Consider the following 24872-nt stretch of genomic DNA (forward strand, 5'->3'; position numbering starts at 1 on the left):
ACTCTGCCTGTGAGTGGACATGTGGCCGCTCCTTCAGCGAGATCTGAGCAGGCACAAGGGGGGAGGGGTTTATAGTGATTGGGAGCTCCAATGTTAGGCAGGTGATGGAGCCCCTTAGGGAAATAGCGGAAAGGTCGGGGAAGAAGGCCAGTGTTCACTCCGTCTGCTAGCTGGGGGGTCTCATCCGAGATGTGGAGGAGACCCTGCCGGCAGCAATAGAGAGCACTGGGTGCACCCGACTACAAACTGTTGCTCATGTCAGCACCAATGACTCCTGCCGTCTGGGTTCAGAGGTCATCCTCAGTTCATACAGGCGGTTGGCGGAGTTTGTGAAGGCGGAAAGCCTCGCTCACAGGGTGGAATGTGAGCTACCTATTTGTAGTATTGTTCTAACTATTTGTAGTATTGTTCTCAGAACTGATTGCGGTCCTCTGGTTTGGAGCCGAGTGGAGGGCTTAAACCAGATGCTCAGACGATTCTGTGGAGATCTGGGGTCAAAATTTCTCGACCTCCGCTATCGGGTGGAGAAATGTAGGGTCCCCCTGAATAGGTCAGGCGTGCACTACATGCAGGAAGCGGCTACAGGGGAAGCAGAGTACGTATGGAGTGCACATGTGGGTTTTTTAGGTTAGAGAATTTCCTCCCTAGGCCCGACAAGATGCCTCTAGAGACGCGACAAGGTAGCAGTAGGCAAAAAGCAACAGGGAATGACAATATTAATGTGGTAGTCAATGCCCACATAGTACAAGATCGTAAGAGATGGAAAAGAGCCACCATGGTACAACAGAGTTAGGAAACTGCTGCGAAAGCAAAGGGAACTTGACTGCAAACAAACATAGCCAAAGCCTTGCAGACAAACAAAAATAACACTAAGCGAAATGTAGTGTGAGGAGGGCTATGCGAGAGGCGTTCAATGAATTTGAAAGTAAAGTTCTATGTACCGATTTGGCGGAAAATCCTAAGAAATTTTGGTCTTATGTCAAAGCGGTTGGTGGATCAAAACAAAATGTCCAGACACACTGTGACCAAAATGGTACTGAAACAGAGGAAGGCCAAAGTTGTTTCACAGAGGAAGACTGCACTGTAGTTCCTTCTCTAGATTGTCGCACAGATGACAAAATGGTAGATATTGAAATAGACGACAGAGGGATAAAAAAACAAAATCGCTCAAAAGAGGAAAGGCCACTGGACCTGATGAGATACCAGTTTGATTTTACACAAGAGTACCCGAAGGAACTTGCCCCCTTCTTGCAGCGGTGTACCGTAGGTCTCTAGAAGAGCATAGTGTTCCAAAAGATTGGAAAAGGGCACAGGTCATCCCCATATTCAAGAAGGGACGTCTCACAGATGTGCAGAACTATAGACCTATATCTCTAACGTCTATCAGTTTTAGAATTTTGGAACACATATTATGTTCGAGTATAATGACTTTTCTGGAGACTAGAAACCTACTCTGTAGGAATCAGCATGGGTTTCGAAAAAGACAATCGTGTGAAACCCAGCTCGCGCTATTCGTCCATGAGACTCAGAGGACCACAGACACTGGTTCCCAGGTAGATGCCGTGTTTCTTGACTTCTGCAAGGCGTTTGATACAGTTCCTCTTAGTCGTTTAATGAACAAAGTATGAGCATACGGACTATCGGACCAATTGTGTGATTGGATTGAAGAGTTCCTAGATAACAGAATGCAGTATGTCATTCTCAATGGAGAGAAGACTCCCAAAGTAAGAGTTATTTCAGGTGTGTCGCAGGGGAGTGTTGTAGGACCACTGTTATTCACAGTATATATAAATGACCTTGTGGATAACATCGGAAGTTCACTGAGACTTTTTGCGGATGATGCTGTGGTATATCAAGAGGTTGTAACAATGGAAAACTGAACTGAAATGCAGGAGGATGTGCAGCGAATTGATGCATGGTGCAGGGAACAGCAATTTAATCTCAATGTAGACAAGTGTAAGGTGCTGCGAATACACAGAAAGAAAGATCCTTTATCATTTAGCTACAACATAGCAGGTCAGTAACTGGAAGCAGTTAATTCCATAAATTATCTGGGAGTAGGCATTAGGAGTGATTTAAAATGGAATGACCATATACACTCCTGGAAATTGAAATAAGAACACCGTGAATTCATTGTCCCAGGAAGGGGAAACTTTATTGACACATTCCTGGGGTCCGATACATCACATGATCACACTGACAGAACCACAGGCACATAGACACAGGCAACAGAGCATGCACAATGTCGGCACTAGTACAGTGTATATCCACCTTTCGCAGCAATGCAGGCTGCTATTCTCCCATGGAGACGATCGTAGAGATGCTGGATGTAGTCCTGTGGAACGGCTTGACATGCCATTTCCACCTGGCGCCTCAGTTGGACCAACGTTCGTGCTGGACGTCCAGACCGCGTGAGACGACGCTTCATCCAGTCCCAAACATGCTCAATGGGGGACAGATCCGGAGATCTTGCTGGCCAGGGTAGTTGACTTACACCTTCTAGAGCACGTTGGGTGGCACGGGATACATGCGGACGTGCATTGTCCTGTTGGAACAGCAAGTTCCCTTGCCGGCCTAGGAATGGTAGAACGATGGGTTCGATGACGGTTTGGATGTACCGTGCACTATTCAGTGTCCCCTCGACGATCACCAGTGGTGTACGGCCAGTGTAGGAGATCGCTCCCCACACCATGATGCCGGGTGTTGGCCCTGTGTGCCTCGGTCGTATGCAGTCCTGATTGTGGCGCTCACCTGCACGGCGCCAAACACGCATACGACCATCATTGGCACCAAGGCAGAAGCGACTCTCATCGCTGAAGACAACACGTCTCCATTCGTCCCTCCATTCACGCCTGTCGCGACACCACTGGAGGCGGGCTGCACGATGTTGGGGCGTGAGCGGAAGACGGCCTAACAGTGTGCGGGACCGTAGCCCAGCTTCATGGAGACGGTTGCGAATGGTCCTCGCTGATACCCCAGGAGCAACAGTGTCCCCAATTTGCTGGGAAGTGGCGGTGCAGTCCCCTACGGCACTGCGTAGGATCCTACGGTCTTGGCGTGCATCCGTGCGTGGCTGCGGTCCGGTCCCAGGTCGACGGGCACGTGCACCTTCCGCCGACCACTGGCGACAACATCGATGTACTGTGGAGACCTCACGCCCCACGTGTTGAGCAATTCGGCGGTACGTCCACCCGGCCTCCCGCATGCCCACTATACGCCCTCGCTCAAAGTCCGTCAACTGCACATACGGTTCACGTCCACGCTGTCGCGGCATGCTACCAGTGTTAAAGACTGCGATGAAGCTCCGTATGCCACGGCAAACTGGCTGACACTGACGGCGGCGGTGCACAAATGCTGCGCAGCTAGCGCCATTCGACGGCCAACACCGCGGTTCCTGGTGTGTTCGCTGTGCCGCGCGTGTGATCATTGCTTGTACAGCCCTCTCGCAGTGTCCGGAGCAAGTATGGTGGGTCTGACACACCGGTGTCAATGTGTTCTTTTTTCCATTTCCAGGAGTGTAAAATTAATCATTGGTAAAGCAGATGCCAGACAGATTCAATGGAAGAATCCTAAGGAAATGCAGTCTGAAAACAAAGGAAGTAGGTTACAGTACGCTTGTTCTCCCACTGCTTGAATACTGCTCATCGGTGTGGGATCTGTACCAGATAGGGTTGATAGAAGAGATAGAGAAGATCCAATGGAGAGCAGTGTGCTTCATTACAGGATCATTTAGTAATCGCGAAAGTGTTACGGAGATGATAGATGAACTCCAGTGGAAGATTCTGCAAGAGAGATGCTCAGCAGCTCGGTACGGGCTTTTGTTGAAGTTTCAAGAACATACCTTCACCGAGGAGTCAAGCAGTATATTGCTCTCTCCTATGCATATCTCGCGAAGAGATAAAATCAGATAGATTAGAGCCCACACAGAGGCACACCAACAATCTTTCTTTCCACGAACAATACGAGACTGGAATAAAAGGGAGAACTGATAGAGATACTCAAGGTACCCTCCACCACACACTGTCAGGTGGCTTGCGGAGTTTGGATATAGATGTAGATGTAGACCCTTTACATTATTTCTTCAGAGGTGCCAGTAGTCAGTTGACTACAGGTTGGAGAATCGGTTGGTGATTTGCACTGGTTAAATGGAAATCAACTGGACGGAAGTGCCACATGGTGTCATGGTTGTAGAGGACCTCCTGAGTTGGAGAAGAAAAAGAGTGTGTGCCTTTGTTTGACCTCTTAGTAACTTTGCGTTTGTCAGGTGCAGACCCAGAGTGTTTGCTGACTTCAGGAGTAAAAAGTCCTTTAGGGAGTATGGGACACCCACAAAACTTTTTTCACTTGTTTCTTTCTGCATGGCAATAGTCAATGTAAAATTTCTCCACATACTTCATGTAGTCTGAGGGGAAAAAATTGAAATTTTTTTATAAACGTAAATGCCGCAACTCAAGTTTGTCATTTGGATTACATTACTTCAGACAATAACAACAATAACAACAACAACAACACCAGAAAGTATCTTATTTTCAACACACCAGTCATATTTCCCCAGGTGTCACAGACAGGATGTATCTTTATTGGAAAAAAAATCAATAACTATTCTTGACTTATTGGTATATAGAAAAACAACTTAAGCTGTTGTGGTTCAAACAATGATTTTTACATATGAAAAACACTTTCTGACAGCTCATATGAGATTTATTTTTATTAAAAAAATAAAAAAAAAAATAAAAAAAGAAGAAGAAGAAGCACCCTGAGTTTTGATAGATACTGGATGTTCATTTTACACATGTCACACCATTGTTCAGAGGGTCATTCAAATCAGATTATGTAAACTGATAAACCATAGTAAGACTGCCTAATGAAAGTTCAGAGCTGAAAGTTATAAAGGTAATTGAAACATTTTCATTACACGGGTTAACTTTATTTAGAGTGTCAAATTAGCATCTTTACACAGCAATTATTCTAGCCACACTAATATTAATTTAAAATGTACATGTTCAGCATCTCTGTTTATAATCCACTGTGAGAAATTTTATTCTGTTAACTTCATATCTTTTTCATTAAAGTAATGGGCCATTCCATCGGAAATCGTCCGAAGGAGGTTGCATTATGGTTACAGACTCCCATGAAATTTGGTACAGTTACTACCTGCGCTAAAGTAAGTTCATATCTCAGGTACTGAGGGGGGGGGGGCTGAGCTATACTCTACCAAAATTACAGTTTTGGCCATTTTTTTTCAAAAAACATGCCACCATGTGTGACCACCTACCTCCCGTACTAAATCATATACGGCCAAAAGGTTGGTCTCATTTGAAAGGTAATACATCTCCCTTGTAGGAGAAAGGGATAATGTGTTGCAATGGTTCAATGGTACGGAAGTAATACGTAGACAAACGGCTACAGAAGTTGTCACATTTTTTGTAAGTTTCCAATATTTTTTATCTTTCGTGTGAATGGCACTACTGAAACAATATTTGGTGTGTATAGAGAGGTGATATGGCTGAATTCATAAAACAAATTTGCTTGTGTTACTTGCATGCAAACATTGACTCTTTGGATTTTGAAAATTCTGAAATTGTCAAAAAATCACTATTTGGGACCTCCCCAAATGTAGTGTCTGCAAGGTCACAGCATGCTGCAAATTGCTTTATTATGTAGCTTGTATCTAAGTCTAATTACCCCCAAAGTATCTTTGTGTTACTCCAATGTCTAACTTTTTTATTGTATTCTTTAGCAGTGTGTACGTGTTGATAAGGACAATATTGTAAGTAACACAGAATTTGACACAAGAGAATCATTATTCTGTAACATATTCAACCGGAATTAGTAGAAATAATATGTTTCATTCAAAATGTTTCAAATGAGACCAATCTTTTGGCTGTACCTGCTTTAGTACAGGAGCTAGGATGTCACACATCGTATAGCATTTTTCAGAAAAAACGACCAAAATTGCAACTTTAGGAGCGCCTAGCTCAACCCCCTGGGGGTTCCACATTTCAATACCTGAGATATGAACTTAATTTAGAGCAGGTAATAACTGTACCAAATTTCATTGAAATCTGTAACCATGTTGCAACCCACTTTGGCTAAAATCTGATGATTTTCAATGGAATGACCTTAATACATTCTGCCTACTGATGTTTATTAAAGTACACCAACAGCAGATGAAATGTTTTCCAAATGCACAAAACACGAGTCTTCCTACTCTGGCTAAACGAATGACACTGGTGGTCCAGGTGGGAGGAGAAAAAGTATTTCAATGTCTTCTCCTCCGCCACAGGAATTTCTGATAAAGGCAAAGTATCACCTGAGGATGAATGCCTGTCCATTGTGGGACATTTTCATCGAGTGAAAAATTCAAGGAGGGCTTTTCAAAAGAAGTTACTCTTCTAAATTCTAAAGAATCACAAGAATGTGGTTTGTTATGGTGAAAATTCCTGATACCATGTATTGTGCAGATTGTCAAAGGAAGGCACCAACTGGGACACAGAAAGCACAAAGTGACAGGAAATTCTGGATAAAAATCGGGAACAGGCTTCTGAGATCCCACTCGTCTAATGCGGCAAGGATATGATGTCACCAAGTGGTGTCATACGGTTTTCATAATTCAAAAAAATGGCAACAAGGTGTTGGCATCTGGAAAAGGCTGTTTGGATGGCAGACTTGAGGGACACAAGATTATCAGTGGTAGAGCGACCCAGACAGAAATCGTCCTGGCACAGAGCCAATAGGCCATGTGACTCAAGGACCCAAACCAACCGCCGACACACCATACGTTCCAGCAGCTTACAAAGAATGTTGGTGTGCTGATGGGACGATAGCTATCCACATCAAGAGGGTTTTTGCCGGGTCTGAGCACTGTAATGATGGTGCTCTCCTGCCACTGTGATGGAAAGACATCAGATCCGGTTGAAGATCATGAGGAGATGTAGCTTGCAGTCAGACTAGAGATGTTTAATCATCTGACTGTGGATCCAATCTGGCCCAGGAGTTGTGTCGGGGCAATGTGGAAGGGCAATGAGGAGCTCTCACTCTGTAAACGGGGCATTATAGAGTTCACTGTGGCGTGTAGTGACCAAGTGGACTTTCCCTTCCATCCGCCATTTGAGAGTGCGAAAGGCTGGGGGGATAGTTCTCCAATGCAGAGGTGCTCCAGGGTAGGGTGTTGCTTATGCCGCTGTAGAGCTTGCTGACGATCCTCAATTGCCTCAGTGACTTCTGGCGACTGCCAAGTGACTGTCTTTCACCAGGGGCACCCTAAAGAACGAGGGATCATGTCTTCCGCCGCAGAAACAGTTGTTGTTGTTACCTGGTCAACCACTACATTTTTTTTATTTTTTTTTATTTTATTTTATTTTATTTTTTTTGGTTGGGTTTAAGGGCGCTCAACTGCTGAGGTCATTAGCGCCCAGTCACTGTTGTTAGAGCACATGGAATCTGGTAAAACTCAAGGGGATGGAGGGGACACCAGAAGGACCTGACAAAGATGCAGATAAAATAAGTAAAAAGATTAAATGTCTTTGGACAAGCCAGTTAAAGTTATAAAACGCAGAATACGAGCAGCTGCTCGAGCGTCATCAGCTAAAACATCCGGTAAAGTAGATGGCAGGGACAGGACAACACGAAATTGACTAAAACGGGGACACGACAATAAAACATGGCGCACTGTTAATGCCTGACCACAAGGGCACTGCGGGGCTGGGTCACCGGAGAGAAGGTAGCGGTGGCTAAACCGGCAATGCCCAATCTGCAACCTGGTCAGAAGGACCTCCTCGCACAGAGATGGTCGGGAGGATGTTGTCCAAGCAGTTGGGAGCGGTTTTACTGCCCGGAGCTTGTTTCCTTGGAGGGATGACCAAGCATCCCACCACAATGACACAAGCCTCTTACATACATCTCCACGAACGTCAGATGACGGGACACAATGGGAGGCTGGCCGAGGCAGGAGGACTGCAGCCTTGGCTGCAGCATCCACAGCCTCATTCCCAGGCACTCCTACATGTCCAGGAACCCACAGAAAGCTGACAGAACCACCATTATCAGCGAAAGAATGGAGGGACTGCTGTATCCGTTGAATCAAGGGATGGACCGGATAGGGAGCTCCAAGGCTCTGAAGAGCACCGAGTGAGTCAGAGCAGAGTACATATGATGAATGGCGGTGGCGGCGGGCATACTGAACGGCCTGATGGAGAGCAAAAAGCTCGGCCGTAAAGCTGGAACATTGGTCGAGGAGCCGGTATTTAAAGGGGGCGGCCCCGACGACAAAGGCACAGCCAACACCATCGTCAGTTTTGGAGCCATCGGTGTAAATAAAGGCGTGACCGGCAAGTCGAGCACGAAGTTCGACAAACCGTGAGCAATACACTGCAGCCGGAGTACCCTCCTTCGGGAGTGAGCTGAGGTCGAGATAAATATGAACCGGAGCCTGGAGCCTAGGTGGTGTCGGGCTCTCACCCTCTCTGAAGGTGGTAGGGAGGGCAAAATCCAATTGTCGAAGCAGGCGACGGAAGCGGACTCCGGGGGACAGCAGGGCAGACACATACAACCTGTACTGACGGTCGAGAGAAGGACTTGTAGAAGGACTTGTAAGAGGGGTGGTCGGGCATAGACGACAGCCGGCAGGCATACCGACACAGCAGTACATTGCGCCGGTAGGTCAACGGTAACTCAGCAGCTTCAGCATAAAGACTCTCGACAGGACTAGTGTAGAAAGCTCCGGTCGCAAGACGTATCCCCCGATGATGGATGGAGTTGAGCCGGCGTAAGAAGGACGGCCGAGCGGACGAGTAGACGAAGCTCCCATAATCCAGCTTCGATCGGACTATGGACCGATACAAGCGAAGCAGGACAGTGCGATCCGCTCCCCAAGATGAACCGCTAAGAACTCTGAGGACATTAAGGGAACGTGTACAACGGGCCGCCAAATAAGAGACATGTGGAGACCAACACAGTTTCCTGTCCAACGTGAGCCCTAGAAACTTAGTTGTGTCCACGAATGGGAGAACAACGGGACCGAGATGTAAGGATGGCGGAAGGAACGCTTTATATCGCCAAAAGTTGATACAAACCGTCTTTTCTTCAGAGAACCGGAAGCCATTTGCCACGCTCCAGGAGTAGAGGCTGTCTAGACAACGCTGAAGGCAGCGCTCCAGGAGGCATGTTCTCTGGGCACTGCAGTAGATCGCGAAGTCATTGACAAAGAGAGAGCCTGAGACATTAGGTGGAATGCAATCCATAATTGGATTGATCGCGATGGCAAAAAGGGCTACGCTCAAGACGGAGCCCTGAGGTACTCCGTTCTCCTGGAGGAAGACGTCGGACAATACGGAACCCACACGTACCCTAAACTTTCGATCCGTTAAAAAGGAATCAATAAAAAGGGGCAGGCGACCGCGTAGGCCCCACCTGTGCATAGTGCAGAGGATACCTCCTCTCCAACAGGTATCATAAGCCTTCTCCAAGTCGAAGAACACGGCTACCGTTTGGCGCCTTCGCAAAAAGTTGTTCATGATGAATGTCGACAAGGTCACAAGGTGGTCAACAGCGGAGCGGCGGCGACGAAAGCCGCATTGGACATTAGTAAGTAGCCGTCGAGATACAAGAATCCAGACTAACCGAGCATTAACCATGCGCTCCATCACCTTACAGAGACAGCTTGTAAGAGAAATGGGGCGGTAACTAGAAGGAAGGTGTCTATCCTTCCCGGGTTTGGGTATAGGAACAACAACGGTGTCACGCCAACGCATGGGGACTTGACCTTCGGTCCAGATGCGATTGTAGGTATGAAGAAGGAAGCTTTTGCCCGCCGGAGAAAGGTGTGCCAGCATCTAAACGTGAATGGCATCTCGCCCCGGAGCAGAGGACCGGGACAGTGCAAGCGCACGTTCGAGTTCCCGCATAGTAAAGGGGGCATTATAAGTTTCCAGATTCAGCGAGTGGAAGGAAGGTCGCCGAGCCTCTTCTGCCTCTTTCCTGGGAAGGAAGGCAGGATGGTAATGGGCGGAGCTTGAAACCTCCGCGAAAAAGCGGCCAAAGGCGTTGGAGACAGCCACAGGATCAACAAGGACCGCATTACCTGAGGTCAGGCCAGGTACTGAAAGTGGGCCTTAATGCCCGACAGCCGGCGCAGGCTACCCCAAACGACGGAAGAGGGAGTAAAACTGTTAAAGGTGCTGGTGAAAGAGGCCCAACAAGCATTTTTGCTGTCTTTGATGACTCTACGGCATTGCGCTCGGAGTCGTTTGTATTCAATAGAATTCGCCAACGTAGGATGGCGGCGAAAGGTGCGTAAAGCACGTCGTCGAGCACAGATAGCGTCCCTACAAGCCTCGTTCCACCAGGGGACGGAAACGCGACGTGAAGAAGAAGTAGTACGAGGAATGGAACGTTCGGCAGCATTGATGATAACAGCCGTGAGGTATTCGACCTGACTGTCACAACTGGGAAAATCGTGGTCCGGAAAGGTCGCCAGGGATGAGTAAAGTCCCCAGTCAGCTTTCAGTATGTTCCAGCTCGAAGGACGTGGGGATGGGGTGTGGTGCAGGAGACGAACGACACAGGGGAAGTGGTCGCTCGAATAGGTGTCAGAAAGGACATACCACTCGAACCGACGGGCAAGAGTGGTAGAACAGATCGAGAGATCCAAGTGGGAGTAGGTATGAGTAGAGTCCAAGAGGAAAGTCGGCGCGCCGGTATTGAGGCAGACAAGATTGAGAAGGTTGAAGACATCTGCCAAGAGTGAGCCTCTTTGACAGGATGCAGGAGAGCCCCAAAGGGGATGATGGGCATTGAAGTCGCCAAACAATAAAAACGGCGGGGGAAGCTGAACGATCAGGTGCATCATGTCAGCCCGACTAACAGCAGACGACGGTGGAGTGTAGATGGTACAAACTGAAAAAGTAAAAGCATAAAGAGTAATGCGGACAGCTATTGCTTGGAGTGGGGTGGTCAATGGGAGGGGATGGTAATAGACATCGTCCCGAACGAGCAACATGACCCCACCATGAGCTGGGATACCGTCCACAGGGGTGAGGTCATACTGCTCCGAGGTATAGTGGGTAAAGGCAATACGGTCAGTCGGGCGTAACTTGGTTTCCTGGAGTCCAAGGACGAGCGGACAGTGCAGGCGGAGGAGCAGTTGTAATTCCTCCCGATGAGATCGAATACCTCTTAAGTTCCAATGAAACAACGCCATCGCTAGTCAAAAAGTTGGGGGAACGAGACGGGGGAAGAGCTGGTCACCTCGACGGCCGCGGAGGGCCAGGTTGCGAGGGAACAACGCTACAACCGACGGGAGGCGGATCCGGTTCCATCGACTCGTCGCCAGCTGCGGCCGCTGTCCCTGGTTGTGTAGCAGGGGCAGCATCATTTGCCGATGAAAGGCCAGCGGAGCGCTTGGCAGCAGAGCGTCCCGGCGAAACTGAGGACGGCCGGCAGCAGCGACTCACGGATGGAGCGTCAGACGAAACGCGCCGGGGTGGAGAGGGGGATAGAGACTTCTTCTTGGAGGCCTTCTTGGAAGGCCGAGGAGGCACAGGGATGGTGGGCTGGACCCGAAGAAGGTCCTCACGCGCGGGGTCCGTTTTGGAACGCTGGACCTCGGAAGCTGGGGTCCGGAACGTTTCCCCGATGGACGCCTGAGAAGAGGATCGCTCCTCAGGTGGCGTGGGGGGAGAAGGAGGAGGAAGGGTGGCCCCTGGGGCAGACGGGGTGGGGGCCACGGGGGAGGAGGATTTGGAAGGGAGGGATTTGGGAGGCGGAGGCAGAGCCCCCTGATGGGCGGAGGAGGCGGAGGGGGGACAGGATAGGGGTGAGGATACCGCGGAAGGAGGGGACACAACTGAGGCAAACGAAGTGGTCAATGGCACGGGATGGAGGCAGTCATACTTCTTCCTGGCCTCAGAATAAGAGAGCCGATCCAAAGTTTTGATTTCTTGTATCTTCTTCTCCTTCTGATATGCGGGGTAGTCTGAGGATCTAGGCGAGTGGACGCCAGGACAATTAACGCACCGAGGTGGTGGGGTGCATGTATGTTCCTCACGAAGAGGACGTCCACAATCGCCACAAAGGGGCTCAGCCTCACACCGTGACGACATGTGCCCAAAGCGCAAACACCTAAAACAGCGCATAGGAGGTGGGACGTAGGGTCGCACGTCACACCGGTAGCACATCACCTTTACCTCCGGGAGAACGTCCCCCTCGAAGGCGAGGATAAAGGCCCCGGTGTCGATGCGACGGTCTTTGGGGCCGCGCTGGACTCGCCGGACGAAATGCACGCCTCGGCGCTCCAGGTTGGCCCTGAGCTCCTCATCAGATTGTAGCAGGAGGTCACGATGAAAAATAACCCCCTGCGTCCTATTTAGTGCCAGATGTGGGACAATGGAGACTGGGATGTCCCCTAGGCGGTCGCACGCCTGGAGCGCCGCCGACTGTGTGGCGGAGGTGGTCTTGATAAGAACGGACCCTGAACGCATCTTGCTGAGAGCCTCGATTTCCCCGAAGATGTCCTCAATGTGCTGAACAAAGAACATGGGCTTGGAGGTGGCGAATGTCCCCCCATCGGTTCGAGAACAGACCAAATAGCGGGGGAAGTACTTCGCCCCAAGCCGGCGGGCCTGTCCCTCCTCCCAAGGAGTGGCCAAGGGGGAAAGGGCAGGAGAACCAGAACTAGAAACGGTACCTTTTCTTTTGAAAGACTCGGCCGCAGAGCGACCTGATACGTGGTGACGTTTCATCTGCGAAACGTCCGCCCCGATACCACCCACTCCGACCAGGGGCTCTCCCCACGGGCGCCACCCAGCCGCAGCAAGGGCCACCTGGCAGGATGACCATTGCCGGGAGTCCTGATGCCCCAAGGAGACGGGCATCTACTCCTTGGCCGACGTGGGGAGGGTGCAGCTCAGGTATCGGCAGTACGATCCCTGTGTTGTCAGGGGGCTACAACCTAGAGGGTACATGACGACCCCACCACAACGGGCTGGCTACCGTGCTGGATTTCTGGTGCCATGGAAAGTCCATCATGATCGCTGGTGCAGATGGAGATGCACTATGGGCGTAACTTGGACAACCCATCAGGCGTTTAGGCCCAATTTGAGGAATAATGGGTATGGTTACAACGCCGGTGCAATGCTGAGTGCCAAGGTCTTAGTGCACTTAGGACCAGTGGTACACCACGTAAGGTGTCCTTCCCCAAAAGGCTCGTACTTCTGTAGAATTTTGAAAAATGGAGGTCAAACCCCAAGGGGGACCATCACATGGAAGGCCGAAATGGTTGAAACTCCTTTTAGTCGCCTCGTACGACAGGCAGGAATACCTCGGGCCTATTCTTACCCCGGACCCGCAGGGGGAAACCACTACATTGATGTTACCATGTGGAGGGAGATTCAATGGTGGCAGCAGAGGTGAAGGCTTCCCAGTCTGCCTTCTCTAAAGCCCATCTGGGCAGGCCTCCGTGGGCCTGATGCCAGGGTAGTGACAGTAAGATGGCGGAGTGGTCACTACCACACAGGTTGTCATGTGCTCTCCAGTGGATAGATAGGAGAAGGTCAGGACTCAAAATTGAGAGATCAATGGCCGAATATTTGCCATGTGTGGGGGCACCTGTATTTAAGAGGCAGAGGTCGGGTTGGGACAGTAAATTTTCGACATCTCTGCCTCTGCCAGTAAGCACAGTGCCACCCCACAAGGGGATTATGAGCGTTAAAATCTCCCAAAAGTAGGAAAGGTTTAGGGAGTTGATCAATCAGTGTAGCCACAGCGTTCAGGGGTACTGCACCATCTGGAGGAAGATATATGTTGCAGAAAGTTATTTTCTATGTTGTCCTTATCCTGACAGCCACAGCTTCAAGAGGCGTTTGAAGGGGCACAGGTTCACTGCATGCTGCATTCAGGCAGACACAAATTCCACCTGACACTATTATAGTCACTACAGTTCTTGTAATATTCCCCATAGCTATTAAGGGCAGGGGTCTGCATTTCTGGGAACCATGTTTCCTGAAGGGCAATGCAGAAAGAAGGTTTAAAGCTTAAGATTGCCGTAGCTCACCCATATCGTGAAAAAAACAGCCACAATTCCAGTGGAGGATGACATTATCGTGAAGCTGGTAAGGCATGAAGCACGGTAGCAGGCAGGTTATGCCTCAGGGTCACCTGCTGCCATCAACTGAGTATTAGTAGCCATTTCTATGGTGGATGAGGCACCAGTGAGATCCAGGTCTGCATGGGATGCCAAGATCTCCAGCGCATCCTCAGGAGGGGAGGAGGATATTAGTGTTTAAGGTCCCGTCGACAACGAGGTCATTAGAGACGGAGCGCAAACTCGGGTGAGGGAAGGATGGGGAAGGATGGGGAAGGAAATCGGCCGTGCCCTTTCAAAGGAACCATCCCGGCATTTGCCCGAAGCGATTTAGGGAAATCACGGAAAACCTAAATCAGGAAGGCCGGAGACGGGATTGAACCGTCGTCCTCCCGAATGCGAGTCCAGTGTGCTAACCACTGCGCCACCTCGCTCGGTCGCATCCTCAGGTGCAGAACTGATGGGGAGTGGTGGTGTTGGGGCCACCAGAGGGTCCTGTTTCTTAGCAGACTACTACTAAAAAATCTGCCAGGAAGTTTCATATCAGCGCACACTCCGCTGCAGAGTGAAAATCTCATTCTGGAAACATCCCCTAGGCTGTGACTAAGCCATGTCTCCCCAATATCCTTTCTTTCAGGAGTGCTAGTTCTGCAAGGGTCGCAGGAGAGCTTCTGTAAAGTTTGGAAGGTAGGAGACGAGGTACTGGCAGAAGTAAATTCAAGTTGTGAGGACAGGGCACGAGTCATGCTTGGGTAGCTTAGTTGGTAGAGCATGTGCCCACGAAAGGCAAAGGTCCCGAGTTCGAGTCTCGGTCTGGCACACAGTTTTAATCTGCCAGGAAGTTTCATATCAGCACACACACTGCTGCAGAGTGAAAATCTCAGACTACTACTTAGTTTGCTTGCCCTCTCTCTTCTCTTTAGGGGCTTGCTGGGAAGATTTCTCCGAAGCAGATTCAGGCATGGGGGAAGACCATGAAGCTCTTCGTCCAGCAGCTTTTGGCTCCTGCACCCACTGGCGGGTGTCCGCCACGGCATTAGTGGAGACCTTGGGAGAGAGGGCCCCAAGGGACAACTTCCGCATGAGAGTAGTCTGAAGAGGCTTTTGCTTCTCCGGAGGGGGCGAGAGGACCAATGTTCCCTGCGTTTGAGGGGGCCTTGCTCCCAAAGTAGGTGCTTTGGGAGCAATGGAGGAAGATTTGCCCCCTACCACCAAGGGGGCGGATGTATTCTGGTGACCCGGAGGGGCCCACTGTTCGTGGCACAAAGTGAGAAACCACTGGCACTTGGGATGGCAATGGTGATGTAGCTGCAGCTTATGTCGACGTCAGCTGAATGGGGTGTAATCTTTCAAATTTATGTTTAGTTTCTATGTAAGTCACCCAGCCAGGTTCTTGTACTCCATGATTGTTCGCTGCTTTTGGAGTACTTAGCAGTCTGGCGAGCATCGGGAGTGGTGCTCTCCACAGCTGATACAGGAGGGTGGTGGTGCACATGGAGTATCTGTGTGCAGTGAATGTCTGCAGTCTAGACATGTGGCACTGGAAGTGCAGTGGGAAAACATCTGCCTGAACTTCCAGCACTTAAAGCACTGCATAGGGGGAGGGGTGTATGGTTCAATGTCAGAGGTAAACCACCACCTTGACCTTTTCAGGCAATGAATCACCCTCAAAGGCCAAGATGAAGGCACCAGTACTGTTGTCTTTGGTGGGTCTCCTGTAAACACACCGGACAAAATGAACACCCTGCCGTTCTAAATTGGCATGGAACTCATTGTCAACCAACAAGAGAAGATCACGATGGAAAACAATCCCCTGGATAAAGTTGAGGCTTTTATGGGGAGTGACGGAAACAGGAATATCACCCAGCTTGTCACAGGCGAGTAACACTCGGGATTGGGCTGGGGATGCCGTCTGAATCAAGACTGCAGCGTTTCGCATCTCTGACCGTGCTGTCACTTCTCCAAACTTATCCTCAAGGTGGTCAACGAAAAATTGAGGCTTCGTAGGTAGAAAAGAGTCCCCATCAGTTCTGCTACAGACTAAAGGCTGAGGCAAATATGGCTCTATCTGTTCTGTAGCACTATGTTCCTCCCATGGTGTAGTGAGGGAGGGAAAAGACTCAAGAGTCATACCTGTCGGCACTGTATTCTATCTTACCCTTCCTAGAGATTGCCGGTGCCGTACGGTCACCAGCAAGAGATGACTTAGTCCACTTCATTGCGGGTCATCTACCCTTATGTCACCCACTCCGATCAGGGGGGCTCCCCACTGGCACCACCCACCCAGACCAAAGGCCAACTGGCATGATGGCCGTTGCTGGGAGTCCTGATGCCCCACGAAGACAGGCATCTACTCCTTGGCATACGTGGGGAGTTTACAGCTCAGGCTTCAGCAGTGCAATCCCTGTGTTGTCAGGGGGCTACCACCAAATGGGTACATGACGGCCCCACCACAACAGACTGGCTACTGTGCTGGACATTTAGCGCAGAGAAATCCAGTATTGTTTTGAGGGTGAAAGAGGACAGGAGACAACAGGAAAGATGACATACACTGGAAAGTGTCCTCGCCCAAATAGTTGAATTGTAAGTGGAGATGCAAAGCCAAGACAAGAGATTCAGGAGATCGAATCTAAGGGCACTATGGATAACTCTTTCACCAAGTAAGGCATCCTTCCCCATATGGCCCGCACTTCTGTGGAATTTTGAAAGTGGCAGGACACATCATACAATGGGACCTGAACTCACAGGTACAATAAATGTGAGACTCCTTTTTGTCACCTCTTACAACAGGCAGGAATACCTTGGGCCTATTCTGACCCCCCAGACCCGCAAGAGTAAGTGGCTGTAGGATAGGGAGCAGTAGTGGCTTAATGAAAGGGTTCGATTCCAGACATAAAGAACTAAATTTGTGTCACAAGGGATTGAACATCATGTGAGTAATGGGTAATCTATTTGACCATAAATGCACAGTAACAATTCAATGGGCACTGCGTCAAAAGAAAATTTGTTGCTCTAATTATAGAAAATAAAGAGACTCATCCAGTACAAAAAAAGCCTGTAAGTGGAAATCTCTACTGCAAGTACCAGCATTCACACAATCTGTATCTTTTAGCTTCTTCCTGTAACATCACTCATAGTGGCCATTCACTACCCGTACACAATCTTCAGCCAAAATTTCTATGAGCCACTTCCTTCCACTACCATACAGAACGTATATGCTCAAGTAGTAAACTTTTACCATGTTATCTTAACACAGTCCTCTAACAACTGTCATGCAAATGCTGCACTCACAATTAAAGAGGAATTTGTGCGACTGCTTCACTTCCAATTGCAGTGCTCATGATGGGTGTTAAAAGAATACAGTAACGCTGCAGAGTCAATTGCACTGCCATCCCTGTAGCTACAAGGAAAACAATGTGCTCCCTGCAGATGACAGTGGGCAACCAGTGAGAGATACGTCAGTGTTCAGTATCTGGCCTAATGCAATAATCATTTCATCGTCTAATTTTGTTTGCTTTTAGACAACTGCCCTTGCTAGAGAGTAAAGGTTCATGAATTATAAATATCCAGATGACTCTCCCATTTGTCACTAACACCTAAAGAAAAATCACACACATTAATTAATGCTACTCATTATTTTAGTCTATTTTCTATAAAATACCAATACAACAAGTCTTATTCTTAGTGGGCATGTAATGACAGACTGGTCAATTGTGAGAATCCAAGCCCAAATCAACCACAGAAAGACAAATGCAAATTCTTGACGAACACACACACACACACACACACACACACACACACACACACACACACACACACTGCTGAACAGAATTGGAATTCATTTCATGTGAGTAATGGGTAATCTATCTGATGATAAATCCACAGTAACAGTTCAATGGGCACTGTGTCAGAAAAGAAAATTTGTTGCTCTAATTATAGAAAATAAAGAGACTCATCCGGTACAAAAAAAATTATCATGTAAAAGAGTACACTAGTATTCCCATCAAAAACTTAAAATAATGATTTAGGTCACACTACACAAGCTGTTACAAAATTAACATAGGTTTGTCTGTGGGTTATATAAGACTTATAATTCACACAAACTGATAGGGTACAGAGTATTTACAAAATTTTACGTTAGAAATGGCATTTATTATATGTTGTATCGTAAACCAAACGTGGAGGATACCAATTATGATAAACAATTACTTAATTTCCGAAACTGAGGAATACGCTAATGGTAATGACAGTACGTCTAAAAAAAGAAAATGTGCCACCAGGGTGGCAAATTAACGAAAAAACTTCCTTAATACATTGTCTAAGTGATAAACGGAACTAGGATACATGCTTACAACAAGTAATGAAGAAAAAAAATTGCACAAAACTGGGTGTCTTACTAAGTCATTCCAGTTACGCAACGAGTAGTAAAAAACGTTTATAGGAAACACAGAAAGGGATAAGACATCTTAAGAGGAGGAACGAATCAGAATGTCGCCCCTACGCAAAGGATACATGCCTACAACAAGTAATGGAAAAAATGCACAAAACTGGGGGTCTTACTAAGTCATTCTAGTTACGCAACGAGTAGTAGAAAAACATTTATAGGAAACACAGAAAGGGATTAGACATCCTAACAGGAGGAACGAATCAGAATGTTGCCCCTACACAAAGTCACTAGGTTTTCTATTGACTTAATTTCAACAATATAAAAGCTATTAATAACACAACAAACTACTTCTACACGAAGAGCGACTCTTTGCACAGACGATACAACATTAATTGATATGAATACGGGAATGTCATTTTGACAGAAGCCTCCCATTTTAACAGTAAGTTAATGCGAAATGTGAATTACGTAAAGGATACACGATAACTAAGACATTACCATTGAGTTGTTAATATCGCCACGTCTAATTCCATTCCACAGCAACTTTTCCAACTTTCTTGCAGTTGTCAGCAACCGGTGAGCCATTATCTAAAATCGTTTACGAAGAACTAAGCCTCCACAGTAACATCCCTAACCTGAACAAGCTTAGTTATTACTACCACAAGCTCGAATTTTGCATCATTTTACAGTAACTTCCGATATGCTAACACTTTCGATTTCGTAGTCGATGGGTTAGACCGCTTGTGTAATAACTATTCAACACAATGTCCATAATGTTAGCAAACATCGGATACTTATTAAAGACTCAGACTGTTTTCAATAGACAAAGTCCACGCGCAAATACGGTACCCGGCGATACATGTTTAAGTAAACTGTTCTTAAAAAATTATTTTGGTCGTTTGCTGCACTGATACCGCTTCTGGATTGTTTTATCCGGCTTGTAGAGTCTTTGGCACGCAGCAATGTTTTCGAATATTTGAATGTGAGTGCGAACTTACGAGTGATGGGACGGGAAATAAAGTGAAAATGTGGACATTAGGCGAAGTTGTTAATGCACTGATTACTTTCTGTAACTCTTTGAGGAAGCTTATTCAAGTAACGCTGTGGCTTAGCTTCTCGGTAGGTGGTGTTATTGTAGAGTTCATCACGTTCGTTCTCTTCCATGTGGGAAATGTTTTAATTAGTTTATTTGTCGTTCTCCAAGTGCTGTATGAAGATTTTATTGTGTTTATAATTGATTGTTCTTGGAAACTGAAGAGTGCGGCAAGTACTTTACTTTATTTCTGGTCACAAATATTGCTCGTCTCCTCGGAAACTTACCAAATTGCACGGAGGACCGCTGTGAGTTTACACGATTTTGTGGTGTCTTGTGTCAGTGTTCTGTGGAGTTGTTTAAACAAGCTATACGGTTTCATCGTATTTGTTCCAGAACTGCTGAAAGAGGCGATTATACTTATAGGGTCCAGTGTATGGTACTGTGTTCAGTTTGTACCGCTGTGCATTGTATATTGTATGGCAACTTCTGTTTATGCTGTTGGCAGGTGCTACGAAGAGTTAACATCCATTGTTAGTGCTGCATATGATGGTATTAATACATTACTGTGGAGAGTGCTACTATTTTTTACCGATATACCATCAACAGCACTTCTTGGGTTGTTGATCGCTGTATTTTTATCAGTGGCATTTGTTAAATACCAGGCACAGATTTTCAGTTTTGCCCTAACTATTATTTTGTGTACTTTAAACTTCTTACGGTCTTTACCAGTCAGAATTCTGAAAGTGTTGCTGTCAACAGTTCGAAGAACAGTCATTCGACGGCAGTCTGAGACAAACGTATCTAGTGATGAATCGGATATCAGTGAGCAGTCTTCATATTCAACGCAAAGCCAACAGCCAGTTAGTTCCCGCTTGAGGCCAGCAGTGAAACTTCATTCAACAGAAGCGAGTAGCTCCAAAGATGATTTGATTAAACGACTACAAAGAGAACAAGATAGTAGGCTGTGTGTAGTTTGTCAAGACAGGGACAAGTGTATTGTGGTTCTGCCATGCCAACATTTATGTCTGTGTGTACAGTGTGCTACTACAGTGCATAGGGAGAATGGGAAATGTCCTATTTGCCGGCAGCCTCTTAGAAAGGCAATGAAAGTTTATGTCAGCTAAATGCCAGATGGATTTCTCAAAGTCATATGTTTTCATGCTTAATCCATAAGTCTTGGGGTATGTAGCAACATTCAGAACCTAAAGTAGCTGATTTTGCTTTTACAGTTAATCTGAGTAAAGTAATAAACATTTTTCTTGTGCTTTTTATCATATTAATTGTATGTGCAAAATTGTTTTATGAATATCTTGCCAAGCTTTTCATGTCCAATTTACATGATAAGGCAGCAACATTCTGTTGTAGATTGTAAATGATGCAGTGAAATTCATTAAAATTTTATAAATAAGAAGAAATTGGGAACACATTATAAAATAAATTTGATGCTAGGAAACAACTATTGTCTGTAGTCATTCCCATTATCTCTTCGAAGTATTAGTGAGCCTCTCTGTACATATATTTAGTAGTCCATTTAACTATATAGCTTTGTCAACGAACTAATAGTTTGCCTTGTGATTTGTACCATTATTTTATTATGTATGCTGCCACTGTGATACTTGTTTTTCATCAGGCCTAGGATAATGTTGATTATATTTCCATAGCTTTCATTTTTGGGGGGAGCAGGGTCCAGGACCCCATCTGATTTGTTTTCATGGTTTCGCCAGATCATTGTCAAATGTTTGGATAATTTGTGCATGGCCAATGGCAATTTTCTTCACCACTCGTACCTCACTGAGCCTACTATGGTGGCTGTAATGGCTTTAATGTTAACACAACTTTAAACTATTACTTTTCTATTGTTTTTTCATTCCTTTACTGTTGTGCATTATAGTGGGATAAATATAAAGTTACTTTGGATAATAAGAAATGCAACTAGAGGGTTTTTTATGTCTTAAGACAAAAACAAATGGATTTAAATACACACCAGAAGCATTCGCTCCTTCAATTTGACTCAGACCGTCTATGTTGTTATGTGTGTACAAAAAAAAAATGGGCGTATCTTTGAGCTGATTACATGTAGAAAATGGGACCTTTCTTGTACTTGTCAACAAAAAGCTAATTACAAAATGTTAGAATATCTGTTCATAACTAGGCCTATTATACTGCTAGCTGATGAGAAGGTAGTGTTTACAGCAATTACCATTCTCACTGTATGAAACATAGGGAATTTGAAGACCGATCAAACTACAGTCTGATCCACAAACAATGGCAGTTCGTGCAGGTCAAGAAATGGACAGGATAACGGTAAGTGCATACACGTGCTTTGCACTTGGTGTATGAGAGTATCCCACAAATTATATCTCTCTTGCTTGTGTAGAATTTGTCACTTAACCACCACCATCAGCTATAGCAACTCTCAACAAATGGAATAAAAATTCATTGAATAACTCACTATGGTTGTTCAACACACGGATTACATAAGACATTAACAGCAGAGTGCTCAGAACGGTCACTGCCTGTTGGAGAATGCGTGATGTAAACAAGCAGAATGAACCTAAACTTGACCACCATCATTTGTGGTACCAACTATAGTTGGTATTGAGTCTTTGTCAGTAATGTGTTAATGTTCAAAAAGCTATTTTTGAGAAAAATCTTATTTTGTAGAATTCAGAATCTACAGTTTTAGTTAAGTGAACATAGATTTTAATTTGCAGTAGCTACTAAAGTTCGCATCATGTAAGAAGGTGGTGGTGATAGTGGTGGTAGTAGTAGTAGTAGTAGTAGTAGTAGTAGTAGCAGCTATATTCATTCGTAGATCTCTTTTTACAAGGATATAGGACATGTCACAGTATTTACAAGTTTAGATCAATATAAAATAAGCTAATTTCTTATACACACATATTTACAGACTTCTAGTTAGAGACAATCATTATATTTACTCCTGGTATACAATACTTTTTACAAATAACTTATTAAATAATGTAATGCTACACTGTTAACTCATATCTCACTAACAGTCACTACACACACACACACACACACACACACACACACACACACACACACACACACACTCACTCTCTCTCTCTCTCTCTCTCTCTCTCTCTCTCTCTCTCTCTCTCTCTGGTGATCTCTGGGCCATTTTCTGTACTGTAACGTCCCACTTGCTATCCTGAAAAACTGAGTCAGCATCCTTCCATAATGAGTGAGATGATGAGTTCAGAAAGAGGAAGAGGTGTTAGTATTGTGCCATGCATAGCTTGGGGATGAGTATATTTAGAAAGGAAAAAAGAAGGAAAAAAAAAACATAAAGTGAAGGCGTTATGTGGAATGTTTAATGTTTTATAATCATTATTATTATTTATTTGTATAACATTTTTTTTTATCAAACCCCTACTCTGTTTTATCTAAGTAATCCTTCAATGTATAAAATGTATTGCATAATAGGTACTTTATAGCTGCCTTTTTAAATAAGTGTATTTTTGCAATTTCTTTAATCACTTTTGGTAAATTATTATACGGTTCTATTACTTGGTAGAAAATGCTGTTTTGAGTCTATCTCTTGTTGCATGGTCATGGACAGAGCTGCTTGTGCATTAATTACCAATGTTATTTTTGCTGTGTACAACTAACTGGTAAATGTATTCACATGGAGCAGTTAAAATCCCCAGTATTTTGAACAGATCTTTACAATGAGCTCGACTAGTAACTTATTTTTGGTTATTATTATTACTATGGCTCTTTTCTGGAGTTTGAAAATTGTATTCATATTTTGTGTGTTTGTTCCCCAAAAAAGAATGTCATAGCTAAGAATTGAGTGTACATGTGAGTAATATGTAACTAGAAGATACTGCATGTTACACACTGATGATAGGATTCTAAGGGGATAACATGCTGATGACATTCTGTTTGCTAGTATTTATGTGTTCACACCATTTCAACTGAGAATCAATATTCATTCCTAGAAATGGGTCGACAGAAGCGTCTGATCCCACGCGTCTGCTTTGACCCATGACGTAAGGGTGTTCTCGTGTGTGAAGTCATGACGGCGCGGAGTTTGGTTTGAGTGTGGCTGTCTCCAGTTCTGTTTTATCTTATTTTATTTACTTTTCTGATCTGTTTGTTGTATCTCGTGAGATTATTATTATTATTATTATTTTTTTTTTTTTTTAAAGACAAAAAACACTAATCAGCTACTGAAGCATCTTTATCTTTTATGGGTTCCAGGGGTAAGACCCCTGGGGAGGTAGGTGGGTATTCATGCATGGCTGTCTTCACTTACACGTTGTAGCTACGCAAGGCGTCTAAATTTGTTTATATTTAGTTTGCCCCCCACCCAAAACACCCCATTTCCCGCGCTTGTCCCGTTAGTGTCATTAGGCTTCTTGTGGAAATTGTGTGTGTTTGTTTTTGTTTCCGCCATATTTGTGACGTCATGGGTCAAAGCAGACGGGTGGGATCGGACGCTTCCGTATTTCCCTAGAAATTTTGCATTTGTTACACAGTCTATAGAGGTGCCATCTACATTTAACATTGTCATTTGTCCTCTTCAAACTGAAATTCATGGCACGAGTTTTCTTTATGTTCAATGTCACTTTATTGCTTATTGACCAATCATAAACTTCCTTGAGAGTTTCATTTGCTTTCTCGGCAAGGAGTTCTCTTGTTTTCTGCATGTCCATAATATTGCTGTCATCAGGAAAGAGAATTTTTTCACCATGAATAACACTACTGGGGACGTCATTGATGTATATCAGGAACAGTATTGTGTTTTGTACTAACATGCTACCTAGTGGAACCCTAATATTGTGGTTCTGATAAGTGTTTTGGTAAATGTTTAGATCTATTATCTATACACTTTGTACCCTAACTGTTATGTATGATCGAAACCAGTCATTACTTACCCCCCTTATTCCTAATGCTTCTAATTTATTTAATAGAATATTGTGGTCTATTGTATCAAATGCCTTAGAAAGATCCAAAAATATGCCTGTGACACACTCATCTTTATCAAGAGCATCAAGTACAACTTTTGTGAATTTTACTATGGCCGACTCCGTATTTTTGCCACTTCGGAAACCAAACTTTGATTCGCTTAAAAGATTGTATTTATTCAGGTAATTCATTAATCTGACTTTCATAATTACTTCTATTGTTTTTGAGAATGCAGGGAAATGGGCCGATAATTTTGTGTCTTCTGCATTACCTTTCTTAATCAAAGGTACCTGTTTTAACTGCTTTGGAAATGTCCGTGGTGTAAAGGATTCATCTATTATATGTGTTAAGGGGCCTAGTATAATCCCTTTTGCATTGTTTCAATAGACACATCAGTACTTCATCTACAGCTACTGACTTTTTATTTTTTGAGC

The 24872-nt window shown here is 45.5% G+C and overlaps 2 protein-coding genes across 2 annotated transcripts in view; one reads left to right on the forward strand and one right to left on the reverse strand.

Moving 5' to 3' along the window:
* The window catches only part of LOC126173141 (AFG3-like protein 2), a 137135-nt gene extending 117945 nt beyond the window's left edge, over positions 1-19190 (reverse strand). Inside the window, exon 1 of the mRNA XM_049920933.1 lies at positions 18966-19190. Within this exon, the coding sequence (XP_049776890.1) occupies positions 18966-19052 (87 nt within the window). The 5' untranslated portion in view covers positions 19053-19190. The remainder of the gene's footprint in view (positions 1-18965) is intronic.
* A 156-nt stretch (positions 19191-19346) lies between these two features.
* On the forward strand, positions 19347-21413 carry LOC126173158 (uncharacterized). The gene has a single exon (XM_049920934.1). The coding sequence runs from the start codon at positions 19494-19496 to the stop codon at positions 20625-20627; it is 1134 nt and encodes a 377-aa protein (XP_049776891.1). The 5' UTR covers positions 19347-19493; the 3' UTR covers positions 20628-21413.
* Positions 21414-24872: the final 3459 nt, after the last annotated feature.

Source organism: Schistocerca cancellata, chromosome 1 (assembly GCF_023864275.1).
Source record: "Schistocerca cancellata isolate TAMUIC-IGC-003103 chromosome 1, iqSchCanc2.1, whole genome shotgun sequence".
NCBI classification, from domain to species: domain Eukaryota; kingdom Metazoa; phylum Arthropoda; class Insecta; order Orthoptera; family Acrididae; genus Schistocerca; species Schistocerca cancellata.